The sequence below is a fragment of the Peromyscus eremicus genome, chromosome 4, assembly GCF_949786415.1.
Source record: "Peromyscus eremicus chromosome 4, PerEre_H2_v1, whole genome shotgun sequence".
Classification (NCBI taxonomy): Eukaryota; Metazoa; Chordata; class Mammalia; order Rodentia; family Cricetidae; genus Peromyscus; species Peromyscus eremicus.
Window position 1 is genome coordinate 114,104,773 of NC_081419.1, and position 20,589 is coordinate 114,125,361.

The 20,589-nt window shown below is 39.3% G+C and overlaps 1 protein-coding gene across 6 annotated transcripts in view; it reads left to right on the forward strand.

The window, feature by feature from the left end:
* The window catches only part of Ndufaf5 (NADH:ubiquinone oxidoreductase complex assembly factor 5), a 31,038-nt gene that overhangs the window by 1,368 nt on the left and 9,081 nt on the right, over positions 1 to 20,589 (forward strand). For 5 of the 6 annotated variants that reach the window (XR_009378909.1, XM_059261519.1, XM_059261518.1 and 2 more), the window contains exons 2-8: positions 1,172 to 1,212; positions 4,421 to 4,484; positions 8,438 to 8,485; positions 10,835 to 10,938; positions 12,973 to 13,012; positions 14,177 to 14,374; positions 18,347 to 18,407. Coding sequence is in view for 5 of the 6 variants with exons in the window: in XM_059261519.1 (XP_059117502.1) it covers positions 1,172 to 1,212; positions 4,421 to 4,484; positions 8,438 to 8,485; positions 10,835 to 10,938; positions 12,973 to 13,012; positions 14,177 to 14,374; positions 18,347 to 18,407 (556 nt within the window). In the remaining variant the exon portion in view is untranslated. Of the gene's footprint in view, positions 1 to 1,171; positions 1,213 to 4,420; positions 4,485 to 8,437; positions 8,486 to 10,834; positions 10,939 to 12,972; positions 13,013 to 14,176; positions 14,375 to 18,346; positions 18,408 to 20,589 lie in introns of those variants that run through there. The other variant, XM_059261521.1, reaches the window with a different exon arrangement.

The window sequence follows — 20,589 nt, forward strand, 5'->3', positions numbered from 1 at the left end:
TACTGATTTATAATCCTTAACCTTAATGAATTAATTTATAATTAATTCATTTATAATGAATAATTTTTATTTTAATGTATCTCATGCTAATGTATCAATTGTATTTGTCTGAGTTGGGGTTTCTATTGCTGTGATAAAACACTATCATCAAAAATAACTTGAAGAAGAAAGGGTTTATCTTACAACTTCTAAGTTACACTTCATTTCTGAGGGAAGTCAGGCCAGGAACTGGAGGCAGGATCTGAAGAAAAAGCCCTAGAGGAATGCTGCTTACTGGCCTGCTCCTCATGGCTTGCTCAGCCTGCTTTCTTGTATCATTCGGGCCACCTGCCCTAGGGGTGGCACCACTCATAATGAGCTGGATCTTCCCACATCCATCATTAATCAAGAAAATGCCCTACAGACTGGCCTACAGGCTAATCTTATGGAGACATTTTCTCAATTAAGATTCCCTCTTCTGTGCTGGGCAATGGTAGCCCACACCCTTAATCCTAGCACTCAGGAGGCAGAGGCAGGAGAATCTCTGAGTTTGAGGCCAGCCTGGTCTACAAAGCGAGTTCCAGGACAGTCAGGGATGTTAGACAGAGAAACCCTGTCTTGAAAAACCAAAAACTAAACCTAGTTTTTAAGATTGTTTAGAGCGGGTTTTGGTCTTGTTCGTTTTGGGGCAAGATCTCACTATAGGCCTGGCTGTCCTGGAATTCACTATGTAATATATACCAGTCTGGCCTCGAACTCACAGAGATCCCCTGCCTCAGCCTCCCCGTGTTTATGTTGTTTTTGAGACAAGGGTCTTTATAATATATACTAGGCTGGAACTAGTATATGTTCCAGACTGGCCTCAGACTTGTTGCAGTCCTTTTGCCTCAGCCTCCTGAATGCTAGGACTATAGACATAAGCTGCCACACCCAGCAGATGGTTTAATTTTGGTTTTATTAAATTGGCTCTAAGGTAATTTACTTCAGTTTGTTTCCAGGGATATTTTATTATGTTTTATATTATTTTATCCATATCCAGTATTTATAAAGAAAATTGCTGTGGGAAAATAGAAAATGGGATACAAAGTACTTACCATTTTGAAACGTAAGTTGAATCTTAGGAAAAAAGAATGTTACTCCTCTGTTAAACCTATTCCGTGTATTTAACCCATTGACTCTTGAAATCTTTCAGGTTGGAAGTCGGATTGCAGACCGTGTGTATGACATAGCCAGGTAGGAGTTGATATTACAGTGAGATACTGTCACTTTCTCTTTGTCCCTCTCCCCCCTCTCCTTGTCTTTCTGTCTCTTAGTCTCTGTCTTTGTCTCTCTTTCCCAAAACAGAATCTTGCTCTAACTCCTTGGCCTTGCCTCTAACTGAGCTTGGGCAGTCCTCCTTTCTTAGTCTCTTGAGCATCTGGGAATCTGGGCATGTTCCACCAGTCCTGGAGGACAACAGAATCTGCTGTTGAGTGGAGACTTGAAATTAAACGATGGGAGCTTGATATGTGGAATAGTCGAATCTGAGAAATTGATTATCAGGATTTGTGGTTGAAATCACTCTATAAACATTGTCTTTCTTTTTTAGATGTTTGAGATAGGGTCTCACTATGTAGCCCAGGCTGGCTTCCAGCTCATGGCACTCCTCCTGGATTGTAGGCTGGGTGCTGAGATTATAAGCTTGCACAGCCACACCTGGCTGTTCTTTTTCTGGGAAAGAAAATGACATTTTCTTCATTGTTATATTCTCTTTTAAAAAACAGTATGGATATAAAACTTTTGCCTTTCTTCAAGCCTGAATGACTGATCTACTTGGTTTAGCCCAAATTTTTTAATAGACAGATTGCTCAAAGTATGGAACCAAAAAAATCAACTACATGTGAAATTTTAAGATTTATTAAATATAAGTTTAGGTTTTACTGAAATGAACAATGGAATCTTTTGCCACTTGAATGAAGGAGAAAGTGTACCTAGATTTGTTTCCTGGTACTGTATTACAATGTACTACATTGCTAATGGTAGTACAGATTTTATGACAATTCTATGGGGCATGACTTGAGAAAGAGCACTTTCATTGAGTAGTATAAAAATCTTGATGGATCTGTTGCTGTATGCTGTGGGCATAATGAAAGCTTTATTGATTCAGACTTGTCACCATGTAGTGGAATGACAGCCAAAGAATGGCTTTATAGTAGACCTGCTCTCTGGCATTAGCAAATCACTCCTTTTTGTTGGCTTTTCTTTAAGTAACATTTATTGAATTATACCAACATGGGATAAATTTATCATCATTATCTCATAAAAGCAGGGAGAGTTTTATAAACTCACAGACTCTCCAGCTGTATTTTGGATACATCGTTACAAATGAAAAGGAGTCTATAATTTTGTAAGGTAAAAAATGCTTCCTTGTTGCAAATAGGCTCCTCCTTGTTTCATTTTTTGTCACTAATTAAAGACAAAAAATGACTCACTATTATCATTTGCCTGAATTATAGTTTATTTGTGATTTAATGAATGAAACACTAAATTTTGCTTTATAATTTGGAGTTTACAAACTATGCCACAGCTCTGAGGATAATAAAGCCAAGTCCATTAAGACTTGTGATTATGACTGAAAGGATAATTTAAACATTAAATGTTTGGATTAAATTATTTAAAATGCTAGTAAATGTCCTTGTGTTGATACTCTATTATTAGAGTACTTAACACGCCTTGATTTGTAGCCACTGTACTTAGCATGCACAAGCCTGCAATTTCCATCCCTTATATTATGCTAGACTGGTGTCTTAGGGTTTCTAGTGCTGGGAAGAGAGACACCATGAGCACAGCAACTCTTACAAAGGAAAACTTTATTAGGGTGGCTTGCTTTCAGAGGTTTACCCCATTATCATGAGAGCAGCATGATGGTGTACAGGCAGACATGATGCTGGAGAAGTAGTTGAGAGTCCAACATGTTACAGACAACAGGAAGTCAACTGAGACACTGGGCAGTATCCCGAGCATAGGAAACCTCAAAGCCCACCCCCACAATGGCACACTTCCTTTAACAAGGCCACACCTACTCAACAAGGCCACACCTCCTAGTAGTTCCACTCCCTTTGGGGGCCATTTTATTTCAAATCACTACAACTGGTTGGCTTGCAAGGCCCAGAAATCTGTCTGTCTCTGCCTTTCTAGCACTGGGATTATAGACACATGCTGCCACACGTAAGCTTAACTTTCATGTGGGTGCTGCTGGTGGTTGGAAGTCATCACGTTGCATGGCAAGCACTTCCCAGCCCAGTTTTGGCAATCATTCTTAAAAATAATTAAACTGACAGTTCTTTTTGTTCTTTTTTTTGTTTATGGAAACCCATGGCTTACAGTTGCTGTGTGTCCCAATTTAGAGGAGCTAGTCTAATATGGAGGTTTAATCTTCTGGCTCTGGCTTCAGATTGACTGAATTCAAGTGTTCAATTCAAGTGTTCATTGCTCCTTACATGGTATGTTTGAGCTGGGATCTGGAAGATAGCTCAGTAGTTAGGAAGACTGGTTGCATGCACTTCCAGAGGACTTGGGTTCTGTTCTCAGTACCCACATGGAGGCTCAAACCATCTGTAACTTTAGATCTAAGGGATGCCCACTTTGGTTTTCGTGGGCACCAGGTATGCATATATATACATTGCAATCAAAACGTTCACATATATAAAATAAGAATTTAAAATATGTATATATATAATTTTAAGAAATATATGTACATATATATAAAGAAAGAGGAAATATTTGAGTTGACTTAGCACTGGACACTTGGAACTTTCTGTACTCCTCAGTTTTTGATAATTCTTGGAGTTTTAGGTTTTTAGTTTTAACCCTGTAGTGCTGGAGATTAAACCGAGGGCCTTGCACATGCTGAGCAAGCACTCTACCACTGAGCTGTATCCCCAGCCCAAGCTTGAAAATGCTTTATGAAATTTCATATGGAGAATAGAGCACATTTCCAAGTGTTCTCCTGCCTCAGAGTATTTGAGAAGTACAGATAATTATTGATTTGCTGCTAAGTATGCCATTGTTTCTATATTAATGTACATTTAGCTTGATTTCAATCTTGGATTATTGAACTCAGATGCCTTTGTTAAGTGTGTTCTTCAAATTCATGTCTAAACCTTTTTGTTTGTGCTGCTAGAGCTTGAACTTGCACATGCTAGGAAAGTTCTGCACTGCTGACCTACTGCTGACCTACATCCCCCGCCTGAGGCTGGGTCTCCATGGTTCAGTATTAGGGCCTGTGGATTAGTCACTAGATCAAACAGACTGGCTCTGTACATTCTATCTTCTGCTAGATATGCTGGTACAGCAAGGCTCCTGAAAGGTGTAGTTACTAAAATCCTTTTACTTAAGACAATTAGTTCTTGATTATTTTGTGGATGGTATTGCAAAGCTTAGCTTCTATGTCTTTTTTCAGAGATTTCCCTCTTGTGCTGGATGTGGGATGTGGAAGAGGCTACATAGCACAACATTTGAATAAGGTATTTGATACACTGGCTTAATCAACTTTGAAAAATACAATTGACTAATTGTGTGTGTGCACATGCAAAGCATGCCTGGAGCATTTCTTTGTGTGTGTAGGTACGTGTGTGCTCATGCACACAGAGGTCAGAACACAGCCTTGGTGTCGTCCTCAGGTGCTCTCCCTGGGTGCCATCCATCTTTGTGTTTTTTTGAGATAGGCCTCTTGTAGGCCTACTCCTTGCCAAGTAGGCTATACTGGAGGGCCAGTGAGCCTTGGGAGCTGCCTGTCTCTTCTACTCCCTTGCTAGCATTACAGGCACCACCATGTCCAGCTTTTTTTGTGTGGGTTCAGGGAATTGAACTCAGATCCTAGTGCTTTGAAGGCAAGATAACTGAGTCATCTCCTCAGCCCCCAATTTAGTTAATTTTAAGAAAAGACTTCCCTGATCAGTTTAGTTGAATATTTAGATTTTAATTATGTTAAAATTGCTAAACATTTATTCAATGCTTTAATTCAATAATTTTTTTTAAGAAATGTAAGAATTCTAAAAGCAATAATTTCTTTAGACCTATTTTTCTCTTTGTTCTCACTTTAAGTATTTTTGTGTAGCTCACTGGCAGAATTCTTGCCCAGCATATATGAAGCTCTGAATGTGATTCTTGGCAATGTAAAAAATATGTACACACACATATATACATATATTCATATTAATTTTATTAGTTAAAAGCTGTATAAAATATAGATAGCATTTAATAGTATTCATATTATTTTATTTTATTTTATTTTATTTCACATTTTCTAATGCAAACCATGTCTTAGGATTTCTGTTGCTGTGAGGAGACACTATGACCTCAGCAACTCTTATAAAGGAAAACATTTAATTGGGGCAGGCTTACAGGTTCAGAGGTTCAGTCCATTATTGTCATGGTGGAAAGCATGGCAGCATGCAGGCAGACATGGTACTGGAGAAAGAAGTTCTATATCTGGATCTTCAGGTAGCAGGAAGAGACAGTGGGCTTGAGCATTTGAAACCCTAAAGCCCACCCCCAGTGACATATTTCCTCCAACAAAGCCATACCTACTCCAACAAGGCCACACTTCCTAATCCCTAAGTAGGGCCACATTCCCTAATGACCAAGCATTCTAATCTGTGCGCTTATAGGGGCCATTCTTATTCAAATCACCACAAACCATAAATACATTCATTTGTTCACATATCCTTTTAGCCTTTGTGATTAAGACACTGTGCTAGACACAAAGATTAAAATGGGATTTAAAAAAATATTTATTTGTCTTATTTTAATTATGTGTAGGTGAGTATGTTGGCATGTGGATATGTGCACCTGAGTGCAGGTGCCCACAGGTACGAGAGGCATTGGATTCCCTAGGGCTGCAGTTCCAGATGGTTGTGAGCCACCTGACATGGGTGGGAAATGAACTTGGATCCTCTGAAAGAGCAGAAGATGCTCTTAACTTCTGAGCCATCTTGAAGCCCCTGGGATTTCTGAAGTAAAATCTGTTTTGATAAAACGTATATTTGGGCTGGGGTGCAGGGGGATTGTGAGACTCCCTAGACATGACTATTGACGATAACAAATGCCATAGGAAATAAAACACTTGCTGAAATGCAACGAGAGTGAAAGGGCAGGATTTTATGTAGTCTTCGAGGCCCAGAATCCAGGTTGGTGGTTCATAGTGTTGAGAATCAGCATGGCAAAAGGAAGGGAAAGTGCTGTGGAATGTGATTGAGTGATGTTGAAGGACCATTAATTTGGGCATGTCATGTCAGAAAGAGTCAAGAAGAGGGAGTAGACAGACCCTTTAAGAGGCAGTGTTAAAGGCAGTACAGTCTTGGGAGATGAAGCTGATTTAAAGGTGTAATATATGAGAGCCCTACTAAACCCAGTAGAACTTGATCAGTGATTGGATCTGGAATTCCCATTTGGTATCATATTTATCTGTAGCTCCACTTCTTACATCCTTCACCTTACTGTACTGGCCCTAGCTGTCCCCACCCCTTGCCTAAATTGCTGTAGTCGCTCCCACATGCGTTTCCCTGCTTCTGTCTTTGCCCCCAACAATCTGTGGTCACTTCAGGATGATCCTTTTAAAGTATAAGCCAAGTCATTCTTCATCTTGTCAGAACTGTTGGATTCTCTTCTAACTTAGTCATAATCATGTATTTGTGTGTGTATTTGTATGTGTGTGAGCACATGCCTGTCACAGCACACATGTGGAGATCAGAGGATATCTTTAGAAAGTTGATTATATCTGTCATCAGATTGGCGCCTGGCATCTTTACTCACTGAGCCATCTCAGCAGTCTTGTGATTACTTTCTCAAATAGTACCCCCACTTTTGCTGACAGTAAGTTCCATAGCACTCATTAATCCATGGTATTTGTTTGTTTCTTTGGTGTCTTCTTGTACTGGACTTGCTTATTTTTGTTCATTACTAAAATCATAGTTCCTACAACCCTCAATGAATAATCATTACATTGTGAGTGCATGAATATTAAGGTAACTTTAACTCAGTTGGGGTGTAACTCAGTGATAGAACACTTGATAATGTGGGCTCTACTACTGAGCTGTGTCTTTGGCCCATCTTCTGATTTTAAGAAGCAGAAATCCACTGAAGTCAATTTAAATACAAAGGTATTTGTTGGAAGTTCTGTGCTACTCAGATTTGGAAGTAGAGCTATCTCTCACAAGGTATTGAGATGTTGAAACTGAAGTATGAAGTACACCCCTGTTTACACGCTTTCTGGGGTTGTATGGATGCTACATGTTATCTTCATTCTTTTTCTCTTGTAGATTGTCCCTAGCATTTTTTTTTTTTTTTTGGTTCTTTGAGACAGGATTTCTCTGAATAGCTTTGGAGCCTGTTCCCAGGCTGGCCTTGAACTCCAAGATTCACCTGCCTCTGCCTCCTGAGTGCTGGGATTAAAAGCATGTGCCACCATTGCCCAGCTTTTTGTCTCTAGTATTCTTGATGCGTGTGGCCCCACTATATGTACCCTGTACTAGCTTTTTCCAGCTCCTGAGAGCTAGTTGTTATTTCTTCCCCAGCTCTGTTCAATGGTATTGTATTGATAACTTGAAAATGGAAATTGTCAAGTGCTACATAATAGTACCCTGCCAAGAGTTAGTTTTTAGCATACCACTGCTCTAACCTTAAGTGTATGTGCTCTCGAGCTCAGAGACCTTTGCTCCTGTCTTTTCATCTCTTTGTTCAGATTTTGAAGAGAGACAGATAGATAGTCAGATTGATTAGCTTAGTTCTCTGCTCTCCACAGTGGTGTCATCTGAGAGCCAGTTCTGCACCTCCCTTACCAAGCCTGCATCAAGTAGCACGTAATCCACCTCGGCAGAGTAGCAGTGCCATGGAAATCAGCAAACAGTTCAACTCACAGTGCTCTCTTCTTTCTCTTCTCTGCTGCCTAACAAATATTGGTAGGGTATACGCTTGCTAAGCTGTGAGCAGAAAAAAGTGAATGTGGTATGAATTGAAAGATAGCAGTTTCTCTAACAGAAGAGGGACGCCACATGGAAATCACTGAAGATGTTTCCTGGAGATCTCAGTGGTGCTGCGGATAAAGAGATAGACTGACCAGGACTGACCCAATGAGAAACTGGGATTATGTTTAGCCCATGAGCCACCCCTAGAGGGCGATTTAGTGACTTTATAGACACCAAGAATTGTAAACCTCATGAGCAAAGTCCTGAATTATAAGCAAAAAACAAACAAACAAAAAACCATATATCAAGTATATGTTTATAAAACACGAGTAAAACTAGATAAAATCAGAGAGGTGCTGAGGTAAGAATTTTCTCAAATTGGGAAGCTGATGCCTGTTGTTGGTGAGAGAAAGAGACCAGAAGATACAGATTAAAGATTGGAGGAGGTAAAAATTGTAATTTCCTCCTTTGTAAATTTCAGTAATTGTTTTGCTTTGATTATCCCATTGCAGGAGACCGTGGGAAAGATTTTTCAAACAGACATTGCAGAACATGCTTTGGTAGGTAACTTTTTAAAATTTATTTCTGACCTCCTGGTTTAATTTTTAGTTCTTTATTTCTTTCGCAATGTAAGTGTAATTATAAATATATACACTCAGATAATACTGATGGGGGAATGTCTTTCTGTATGCTTCGAATATGTGTTGCCCTAATTGGTTGATAAATAAAGCCGTTTGGCCTATGGCAAGGCAGCTTAGAGGCAGGTGGGAAATTCAGAGAGAGACAGGGAGAAGGAGGAGAGAGATGCCAGACAGCTGCCCAAGAAGCAACATGTAATGGGAAGCATGTAAAGCCATGGAACATGTGGTGATACATAGATTAATAGTTATGGGCTAATTTAAGATGTAGAGCTAGCTAGCTAAAAGCTTGAGCCATGGCCATGCAGTTATAATTCATATAAGCCTCTGTGTGTTTACTTGGGGGATGTGAGTGGGAGAGATTTGTCCCAATCGCCGGCAGGCCAGGACACAGGAAATCTTCCAGCTACAAATACAGGGAATAAAGAAAAGCGATTCCTAATCATATTACCCAGAGACAGCTGTTGGTGACATTTGGCCTCCCTTTATAAATGTGTAACTACCTCCATTTCCCAAGTTCACGTAAACAGTATTACATTAACATTCCATGTTTTTATGGAATGATACTGTGTTCTGTTTGAATACTGTTTGTGTATGTGTACTTCTTTTTAAAATGACCACATAGCCTGCCTGTATGTGAGCATCACATAGTAGATTTATCTGAGCAACTTCTGGAAGCCTGCTGCAGTTCTGATTTCTCAGTAGCCACCCATGCTGTTAACATCATATGTAAAGTAACTGTGTGTGTTTGGTTTATTTACTTTTGCCTGTAGATAAATTCTTGGTAGAATTTATTTATTCCTTTATTTTTCATGTTCAGTATATATCTCCAGATTGTCCCTAGAAAGATGAATGAGGATTTTATGTGAAAGTGCTTTTTTCTTCTTTTCTTTGGCAACCCTGGTCCAGCCCCTTTTATTTTTGTTAATCAGATAAGTAAAAATTTAAAATTGCCTTTATTTTTTCTGTCTTTGATTACTAGTTCGGTGAAATAGCTGTGGACAGATAGCTTGATTATTGGATTTCGGCCACCTACCATTTAGTCAGTGTCTTTCTGTCTCTGTCTTTCTCTGTCTCTCTGTGGGTGTGGGTATATTTCTTTTTCAAAATTTAATTTTAGTTTGTGTGTATGAGTGTTTTGCCTGGTTATATGTATGTGCACCATGTGCATGCCAGGTGCCTGTGGAAACCAAAAGAGGAGCATCGGGTTTCTTGAAACTGGAGCTACAGATAGTTGTGAGTTTCTTTGGGTGCTGGAAATTAAACCTGGGTCCTCTGCAAAGAGCACAAAATGCTCCTAATTGCTGAGCCATTTCTCTGGCCCCTTGCTGGTCTTTTCTTCTTCTTCTTCTTCTTCTTCTTCTTCTTCTTCTTCTTCTTCTTCTTCTTCTTCTTCTCTCTCTCTCTCTCTCCCTCTCTTTCACCCTCCCTCTCCCTCTCCCTCTTTCACCCTCCCTCTCCCTCTCCCTCCTTCCCTCTCCCTCTCCCTCCCTCCTCCCTCCCTTCCTTCCTTCTTTCTTTGGTTTTTCAAGATAGAGTTTCTCTGTGTAGCAGCCTGGCTGTCCTGGAACAGCTGTGTAGACCAGGCTGGCCTTGAACTCACAGAGATCTTCCTGCCTCTGCCTCCTGAGTGCTGGGATTAAAGGCGTGCGCCACCACGCCTGACACTCATTGGTATTCCTTAACTTTGAATTTTTAAAATAACTTTGTGACATGCCTATCCTCTCACCTTCGTTGATTTGAGCTTTTACGTGTTTTTTTTTTTTTTTTTTTTTAGGTCTTTGTAAGAATTTATATTTTAGAGATGTTAACCTTTCATAATCTATAATATATATCTTCCCACTTTTCATTTACATTGTTTATTGCTTTTTAGAAGTTTTTTAAATTAGTTTGTCATAAAACATCAATATTTTCATTTACAGTTTCTAACTTTTTAGTCTTGTTTACATAGATTTTAAATCAATCTTAAGAGTATAAAAGTGTTCACCCAGATTTACATCTAGTATTTTGTGGCTTCATTTGTTGCACTGAAATTTTCAGTTACCTGAGTTTTCTTTTAGTGTGAATGGATTTATTGCTTATATTTTTTGGAGCAGCTTGATGTTATTTAAGAAAGATTCTTGTGTGCCTTTTGTGTGCCACATTTTGTGTTTCGTTTTGTTTTTTGATAGAAACTGCTGAGTAAATATAACATTAACAGTGCTTAACAATGATTGTGTTAGTAATTGAAACTCTATTTAAATATGTTGAACTTTTGTTTTTTACCATTAGAAAAATTCCTTAGAAACAGATATTCCTACTGTGAATATTTTAGCTGATGAAGAATTCCTTCCCTTCCAAGAAAACACATTTGACCTGGTGGTTAGCAGCTTAAGGTTAGTAATCCATTTGTACTTTTAAAATGTATGTTAGAGAGGCTGGAGAGATGCCTTGGCTGGTAAAGTGCTTGCTGTGTAAGCATAAGTGCTTGCTGTGTAAGCATGAAGACCTAAGTTGCATTCACAGAACCCACATCACAGGCAGCCATAATGGCACATGCCTGTATTGTAATCCCGGCTCTGGAGAGGCAGTGACAGGCAGATCCCTGGGGCTCCCTGGCCAACAGCAGGTCAGTCTTACTTGATGAGTTCCAGACAAGTGAGAGACCCCATTTAAAAAACAGTATGGTCAGAACCCAAGCATGAGCTTAGCCTCTGGCCTCCATGTACACACATGTGCAGGCATGCATGCATGTGTACACACACACACAAACACACACGTACGTATGTGTGTGTATATATGTTATAAATAGGTCTAATTTACATTGTAACATTTTACTCTTAGGCTAGCAATAGATAATGGATTAACACCATCACCCTCCATCCCCACCTGGAATTAAACCTAAGGCCTTGGGTTAAAGACAAGCACTCTTACTGAGCTGTATGTTCTTCACTGTGATAAAGTAAATTCTTTAGTTTATAAACTACAAGATTCTTCTGTTTAACAATTATGGATTTAGGACACCCTAGTGGAAATCTGATGTAGTGTCTTTTTATTCCCAGGTTTCTACATACAGCTTGCTAAAGCTCTTTTGCTGTCACACATTAGAGAATAAACAGGGTCAGCAGAAAACAGGAGATTTAAAAGGTGTTTTATGTGTAAGTTTAGAAAGCTTTGTTCTTTTGATTTCTATCATCTTAAAAGATGTCAGATGTGCTGTCTACCTATTAAAATAGGAAAAATCCAAACACTGACACCAACTGCTGGCAAGGGTGTAGAGCAACAGGAACTCACTGCTGGTGGGAATGCAAAATGATATAGACGCTTTGAAAGACTGTTCGATGATTTCCTGAAACTTGAACATACTTTGTTAGGTTCCAGCATTTATACTCTTTGATATTTACCCAGAGAAATGAAAATCTATATCCATGCAAAATCATGAACATGAATAATATATTACTCCTTAAAATTTTTTAAAATTTGTTTATTTTATGTATATGAGTATTTTAACTGCAGGTGTGTATGTGTACTACATGCATGTCTGGTGCCTATGGAGGCCAGAAATGGATGTAGAGTCCTCTGGAACTGGAGTCACAGATTGTTGTGAGCCACCATTTGGGTGTTAAATACTGAACTCAGCCTTCTGCAAGAGTAACAAGTGCTTTTACCACTGTGGCTAGGTTATTAATTGCTAAAACTTGGAAGCAACTAAGATGCTGTCTTAGGATTACTCTTGCTGTGATGAAAAACCATGACCAAAGTAACTTGAGAAGGAAAGGGTTTATTTCACCACAGTTCCATATAAAGTTCATCATCAGAAGCGGTGAGGGCAAGAGCCTGAAGGCAAGAGTTGATGCAGAGGCTATAGAGGAGTACTGCTTCCTGGCTTGCCTGCCCTGCCTTGCTCACCTGCTTTCTTACAGAACTCAGGACCTGCCCAGGGGTGGGACCACCCACAATGTGCTGGACATTCTCCCATTGATCACTACTTAAGAAAATGTCCTACAAACTTGCCTACAGCTGTTTTCCTAATTGGTTTTCTCTACTCAGGTGATTTTAGTTTGTGTCAAGTTGACATAAAACTATCGAGCACGGATGTCCTTCAGTACTAAGTGGTTGAGTTGTGGTACATCTTGACAATGGAGTTATTTAGCACTAAAAAGAAATAAGGTGTAGAGACATGATAAGAATGCAGGAAACTTAAAGACACATTACCAAATGAAAGTTTATTAAAAAAAACTGAGTGTGTTGGTTCCAACTATATGATATTCTGGAAGAGGCAAAATTATGGAGATGGTAAAAAAAAATCAGAGTTGTGGAAGTATAGAAAATGTTTTAATTTCAGATTTCAAAGTTTAATACTTTTTTGTGGTTTAGCCTAATGATAATTACACTAATTAAGGTTAAGCAACTATGTGTTTCTATTTTAGTTTGCACTGGGTGAATGACCTTCCTAGAGCACTTGAACAGGTGAGGAAACTTACGTTGGCTTAGTTCTGTGTTAGTTTATTATCCAGATTGACAAATGTTTCTGTTTTCACTGTTTATAAGTCTTACAGAGAATGGAATGAAACCAAATATTTGTAATGTTCTGTGGGCTGGATATACTTGGTACTCTTTGACTTACAAATATACACATTAGGTGACATTCCTTGAGAACTTTAAGAATAGTCAGTTGTAGAATTGCTTATATTTGTAAAAGATTTAATTACTGTTTAAAATAATATTGGTATCATAAAGCATATTCTTTTGTTTGTTTGTCTTTTTTTTGAGACAGTGTTTCTCCATGCAGCCCTGACTATCCTGCAAGCCATTTTGTAGACCAGGCTTGCCTTGAACTCAGAGATCTGCCTGCCTCTGCCTCATGAGTGCTGGGATTAAAGGTGTGTACCACCACTGCCTGGTTACAAAGCATATTCTATATTAAAAAATTCCTTCTCTCCCTTTATAGCCTGTGAACTTTTTCTGGGTAGGAACTTGTCTATGTTTATATCTGACCTGTGCATTACTCTCAGTAAGTGTTAGACAAATGCTTGTAGATTGGTGTTTATCAGTGAGCAGAGAGTGGTGGGTATATGATGGTGTAGCCAAGTGGGGGTGTTCCAAGAGAACAGTTTGAAGGAAGCATGCAGAGCCATGTGAGAACTGGCCTAAACTAGGCTGAAACTCATGAGCTGTCACTTGTACTGCATTTCTTTAGCCAAAATAAACCAGAAGTTCAGCCCAGATTAAAAGAGTAGGAAATAAATTCTATCTGTTGGTGGGACATCTTTAAAAATTTCTTTTTAGAGGGCACAAACAGGAAGAATTATAATTTTGTGAGCTATCATTTTTTAAATGTTTTTCTTGTAGTAGTTACTGTAAAAAGCAAGTTGTATCTTATAAAATTTGAAAACATACACCATCTTATAGATACTAGAATCATTAGTGAGTGTATTTTCTGTCTTTGTCATTACTGTACAACATTACTACACACCATACAGCAGTGACTCTAGGATTCTTGTCTGATGTTATTCACTTCCTGATTTATTTGGCAAAATAAGGTTTGTAGTCATAAAGTATTAACTTAGATACAGTTATTGTTTTGATGTTTCTGTCTGTAAAATTTGAATAGTTGTGTTATATTTATTACAGATTCATTATGTCTTAAAACCAGATGGGGTGTTTGTTGGTGCGATGTTTGGAGGTGACACGCTCTATGAACTTCGGTGTTCGTTACAGTTAGCAGAAACAGAAAGGGAAGGAGGATTTTCCCCACACATTTCTCCTTTCACTGCTGTCAGTGACCTAGGACATCTGCTTGGGAGAGCTGGCTTCAATACTCTGACTGTGGTGAGTAGCAGGAGAACCAAGTCACCCACTTATTGCATTGCTTGGGGCAGTTTTCCTTGTTCTTTCTTTTTATCTTCTTTTTTGGGGGGAATGTCTTGCTATCTTTAGTGTGCGTAAATACAACTTGACTGAATTGTTGAAAATATAAACTTTAGCATTTAGCTTCCAGGATAAGTAGCTTCAAAAAATGTACCAGTTTATGAAGAGACTTCTTTTTAAATAACATGTATTTATTTTGTGAGGGAGGAAGGTGTGCCATGGTCAGAGGACAGCTTTTGAGAATCAGTTCTCTCCTGCTGTGGGCTTTAGTACTGAACTCAGTGCTTTACCTGCCAACCCCTTAAAGGGAGACTTTAAAAATACTACTCCATTAGAATCTTCAAATCCAAGCTAGGTATAATATGGGATAAGACCACTACAAATGTGGTAATGGGTATCCATTATAGGGGCACTTGTGGTACTGTCCCTACCACCAACTTTCAATTCAAGCAGACACAAATGACTACATTTTCTAAGTCTAGGCTTAGTTGAGGTAGAACATGCTGTATTTCAGTCCCAGTGGAGAGTTTTATAGAGAGGATCCATAAACAGGAAGTGTAGAAGAAATACAGATTCTGCGTAGACTGATGGGATAGTGCACTGGATATAACTTACTTTGGGGAGGCCTTTTTGAGACTGGGTCTCATATACCCCAGGCTGATACGGAAGTCACTATGACTTTGAACTGATCCTTCTGCCTCCACCCCCCGGTGTACTTTGATCACAGGCATACACACCTGGCTTCAGTGACTGTGACTTGACTCCCTGCCCTATCTCTGTACTACTTAAGGGAATTTAGGAGAGGTGCTTCAGTTCTCTCAGCATTTTAAAAAATATATAAGTGCTTTTTACCCCGAGAGGCCCTTGTTACTAAATGGCCAAAGGGTATGAGATACCCTGACTATTGGTATGAAATACCTGCTTTTCTCTTTCCCTTTCCTTCTTTTTTTTTTTTTTTTTTTTTTTTTTTGGTTTTTCGAGACAGGGTTTCTCTGTATAGCTTTGCGCCTCTCCTGGAACTCACTTGGTAGCCCAGGCTGGCCTCAAACTCACAGAGATTCGCCTGGCTCTGCCTCCCGAGTGCTGGGATTAAAGGCGTGCGCCACCACCGCCCGGCCCTTTCCTTCTTCTACTCCTAAAACTTTCCGAGAATAAATTTCCAGAAGAGAGTCATCTCCCTTCCACCTCTCCAATCACAGTCGCCCTACAGGACTCGTTACTCTGCTCAGATAAGTTGAATAGATTTACTATGATTTCCAAACCCTCTAACATAGAAACATAACTAAATTTGATTGGAAGTGATTGGAATTTTTGATGAAGAAAGCCTCCAGTTGCATAGCTAGAGACGATAGGCTTACAGTTAAAATAGCTATTTGAGTTAACTTATTGTGAATGCATTTCATAAAATCAACCGACCAAAAATTACATCATATCCTGTGTATTGATAGAAAGCAAGGGGGGTTGGTAAACTGGCAGAACCCCTAATCTTGAAAAATAGCCTCCAGAGGGGTAAGGGAAGAAACAACAGATTGGGAGAGGAGGCAAGGCTTTGTCAAGAGCAGAAGACAACCCCAAGATGTCTCACCTGTGTCTGGCTTGACTTCTATAAACTTTTAAATTGCCTAAGTCAATAAAAAGTGTTTTTGATGCTGGGTGGTGGTGGCGGCAGCAGCGGTGACGACGCATGCCTTTAATCCCAGCACTCAGGAGGCAGAGGCAGGCGGATCTCTGTGAGTTCAAGGCCAGCCTGGTCTACAGAGCGAGATCCAGGAAAGGCACCAAAACTACACAGAGAAACCCAGTCTTGAAGAACCAAAAAAAAGTGGTTTTGAGATGTTGAACATCTAAAAATTAGAAAGCATAGCTTTGTGTCAAAGAACCAACATTACTGATACAAGAAGTTATGCATTGAGGGGTTGTTATATTTTTAAGACTTTTTTTTTTTTTTTTTTTTTTTTGGTTTTTCGAGACAAGGTTTCTCTGTGTAGCTTTGCGCCTTTCCTGGGACTCACTTGGTAGCCCAGGCTGGCCTTGAACTCACAGAGATCTGCCTGGCTCTGCCTCCCAAGTGCTGGGATTAAAGGCGTGCGCCACCACCGCCCGGCCCTATTTTAAGACTTTTTAAATTATATAAATAATTCACAAATAATTTTTATTATAAATTTAAAACTACTGATAAACTGAAAAATTTATCATTTGCCTTTAATCCCTCAAATCTTAGCTCTCTTCTGAGAACAGCATTTCTCAAAATTTTAGTCTTCGGTGTTCAAAATTTCAGAATTTGGTTTAATCCCAGCACTTGTGAGGCAGAGGCTGGTGGATGTTGTGAGTTCAAGGCCAGCCTCATCTACAGAATGAGTTCCAGGATAGCCAGGGCTACACAGAGAAACCCTGTCTCGAAAAAAAGTAACAAACAAACAAAAACTGTTAACTTATTAGAACTTATTCTTTTAAGACTAAAAATGATATATACTAGTTGTTAATATGAATTCTCTGCATTCTTATAAAAAAAAACTATACTGAGCTGAGGATATAGCTTAGTGAAAAATTCTTAACCTAGATTCCATCTCTAGCACCACTAGCCAATAAGAATAAAAATGAAGCAAAATCTTAAGCCAGCTGTGGTGGGGAATGTGTGTAATCCCAGCACTTGGAAGGCAAAGGCAGGGAATGGGTCATGAAGCTAGACTAGGTTGGAGAACCATGTTTCCAAAAAGCAGTGTCACACTTGAGGGTTTTATAAATTGCCTTAGTGTGTGCTTTAGTAAGAGGGTTGAATTCTAATGTCTGATCATTGGTAGAACCCTTACCTAGCCTGTATGAGGCTTTGAGTCCAATTCCCAGCACTATTATGAAAAATGACCTCTCTCTCTCTCTTCTTCTTCTTCTTCCTCCCTCTACACCCACCCCAGTCCATGCATATTTAAAATACTAGGAAGGAATAATGACATATATGTACAGGGAGAAGAGATAGAACAAGGTTTGAAATATAAAGAAGTCTCCTCCTGACATCTGAAATTTGATCCTTCTACCCAAGACAGGAACTTGAAGAAACATAGTTATGCAGAAAGAGAATAAATGCATAGATGCTTATTACTCAATTAATGTTTCTCACTTCTTAAATGTTTTTAAAAGTTTTCGCACTCTTCTACAATCCATACCCAACCCCCAGGGAATAGTAATGCCCACAGTGGGCCAGGTCTTCCTATATCAAGACAGCCCCCATAGGCAAACATGATCTAGACAATCCCTCATTGATACTCTTCCCACGTGATTCTCCATTGTGTCGAGGTGACATATCTTTTCTTTCCAGTTTAATACCTAATGTGTCCTCTATCTGAGCATAATATGTTAAATGGATGTTTAGCACGAGGCTGGGAGATTGAATAGGAACTTCCTCTGTCTACTCCATGCCTGACTTGGTCTTGTGGTACCAAGAATGGCATACTCCTTTGGGAGAATAGTTACAAAAAACAAGAAGAAGAAGAAGCCGCAAATGGTGGCAAAGGCTTTTAATCTCAGCAGAGGCAGAGGTAGGCAGATCATTGAGTTTGAGACCAGCTTGGTCTATGTAGTGAATTCCAGAACAGTCTAGGCTGCATAGTAAGATCCTGTCTCAAAAAAATAAATAAAGTAACCTTCACAGTATAAAACGGTTACTTCATTTTGTTTTTAAAGAAGAAGCTGGCCCCAGTTGTTAGAGTTTTAGGAAGATAGCATTTGTGAAGAGTATTAAAAACAAGACCAATCTTGGTGGAGATAGAGCTCAGTGGTGGACACTTGCCTAGTACTTGTAAGGATCTGATAAGGGAAATTTCCTGCCTACCCTGAGAGAGTGGTCTGGGAAATAGTTATAGCTCCTTTCCAAAGCTTGATTTTTATTTGTTTGTTTGTGATTGTCACATGAATATTACATTTTTCTTTTAAAAATAGGATACTGATGAAATTCAAGTTAACTATCCTGGAATGTTTGAATTGATGGAAGATTTAAAAGGTGAGTCATTTGTAGACTCAATTTGAGAGGCATTTTGACAGTGTACTCTATGTCAGAGGTTGGGGAAAGCACTAGGGATCCATTCCTATAGAGAAAGCACACTGTTGTCGTAGAGCTCATGGTATAAAGTGGAGGAGGTGACACTAGAAGATTGGAATTGTGGCTAGTGCTATGAGTTTGAGGCTTGTAGCACTATCTGCTTCTGGAATAATAGAGGACGAATTTGTTGAAGGGTACATTTGGTAAAATACTTCAGTGACTTCCAGTAGCAACAGTTCATATGTCAGGTCTAAGCATGCACACACACGTCTACACACACACACACACACACACACACACACACACACATACACACATACACATATTTAAAAAACATTACAAACCTTAGATAGTTTAATGAGTTTAGGATTGAGGGTTTAGTTGAGAATAAACCCTGGTCTGGGAGATTAAAGGGATTTTGTGTGAGAAGATGGCATTTGAGTTATGTTCTAAAGAAATAAAATGAGTTAACTGGATGAAAAGGTGAGAGAAATGTGTCTCAGGTACAGAGCATAGCATATTCAAAAGCCTTTTGCAAGAGAACATGGCTAGAACTGGAAAAGGGGCATTTTTCAGAGGACAGTGAGATGGAGAGTTGGATTGGTAAGTAAGAATCAGATCCTGCACAGAACCTTAAAGTCCCGGGATTACTTACCTTTTCTTTATGACCAAATACCTGACAGAAGCAACTTAAGGGAGAAGTGATGTTGGCTCAGGATTCAGAGTTTACAGTCTGTCATGTCAGGGAAGACCCTGTGACGGGAGAACGAGGTGGTTTAGCACCCCAGTTACTCAGTTCCTTCAGCTAGACCCTTCCACAGTCTTCCAAAATGGAAGGGACTACCACCAGCTAGGGACTGAGATTTCAAACACACAGACCTTTTGGCAGTGGTGGTGGTGTATGTGTTGGGGGAGTGGGAGGTTCCATGTTTAAGCAATAACAGACCCTCTTAACATTGTTTTCCCTTCCCTGGGTTTGATCTCCAGTACCCAAAATATATTGATAATTTGACTTCCCAAATTCTTAAAATTTGTGGTGGTTTGGTTTTATAAGACTGTGTCTCATGGTTTGGCCTCAGGCTGGCCTTGAACTCAGAGGTATGTTGCTTTGGGCATGGGCTACCCAAATTAATGTGTTGTAATGCATTTTTTCCTACATACATGTTTGCTGTCTTCTGCTCAAAATTAGGGAAGGCCCTTATCATTAGTTCAGATCCAGAGCGTTAGCTTGTCATTGAAAGTTGCATCATGTAGCTGTACCAGGCTTGTCACTTAGACCTTCCAAAGTCTCTATAATTGCTCTTTTTTCAAGGTTCATTCTTAGCATCCCTGGTACATTACTGTACCTGCAAAGTGGCTCAGATGTCAGTAGAGAGCTCTTGATTTGTCTCTGCTCGTGGTCATGCCCATGTTGAGGCCAGATTCCTTAGTCTCATCAGACAAAGGTTCTCAAGGGTTCAGTTTTTCTTTTTCACTTTTGTATCCCCAACCTGATGCAGTGGCCTTTGTGAAATAAGCATTTGGTGATTGCAGTCTTGTAAATTTTGATTACCTGTATCTTTGTTGATCATCCTCTTAACCCCCTGTAGTAATTTGAGTCTCCCATATCACTGCATATCTTCATGAAATAATTACTCAATTAAAAAAAGATTGTCCTTATCAAGCATTTTAATTGGGAGGAAGCCAAAATATAAATATTTTAAAATCTTTTTAAAGATTTATTTTATATGTATGTGTGTTTTGCCTGCTTCTTTGTGTGTGTGCCGTGTGTGTGCCATGCGTGTGCCTGGTCCCAGAGGAGGCTAGAAGAGGATGTTGGATCCCCTGAGTTTAAGCTTAAATGGATGTGGTTGCTGGGAGTCAAACCCTTGTCCTCTGCAAAAGCAGCAAGTATTCCAAACCACCAAGCATCTCCCCAGTACAAGATGCATATTTTTAAGAGTTAATTAGCAAAGGAAGCTTCCTGCAGTAAAGTTTGCTAAGAGGTGGTGTTTTGGATTTTGGTAAGTGTATTTCAGTTATTTAGGAGAGAAATTTGACAGTTTTTGTAGGTCAGTTGTGGCCTTTGTGAAATAAGCATTTAGTGAGTGCAGTCGTACAAATTTTGATTACCTGTATGTCTTTGCTGATGAGCCTCTTATCC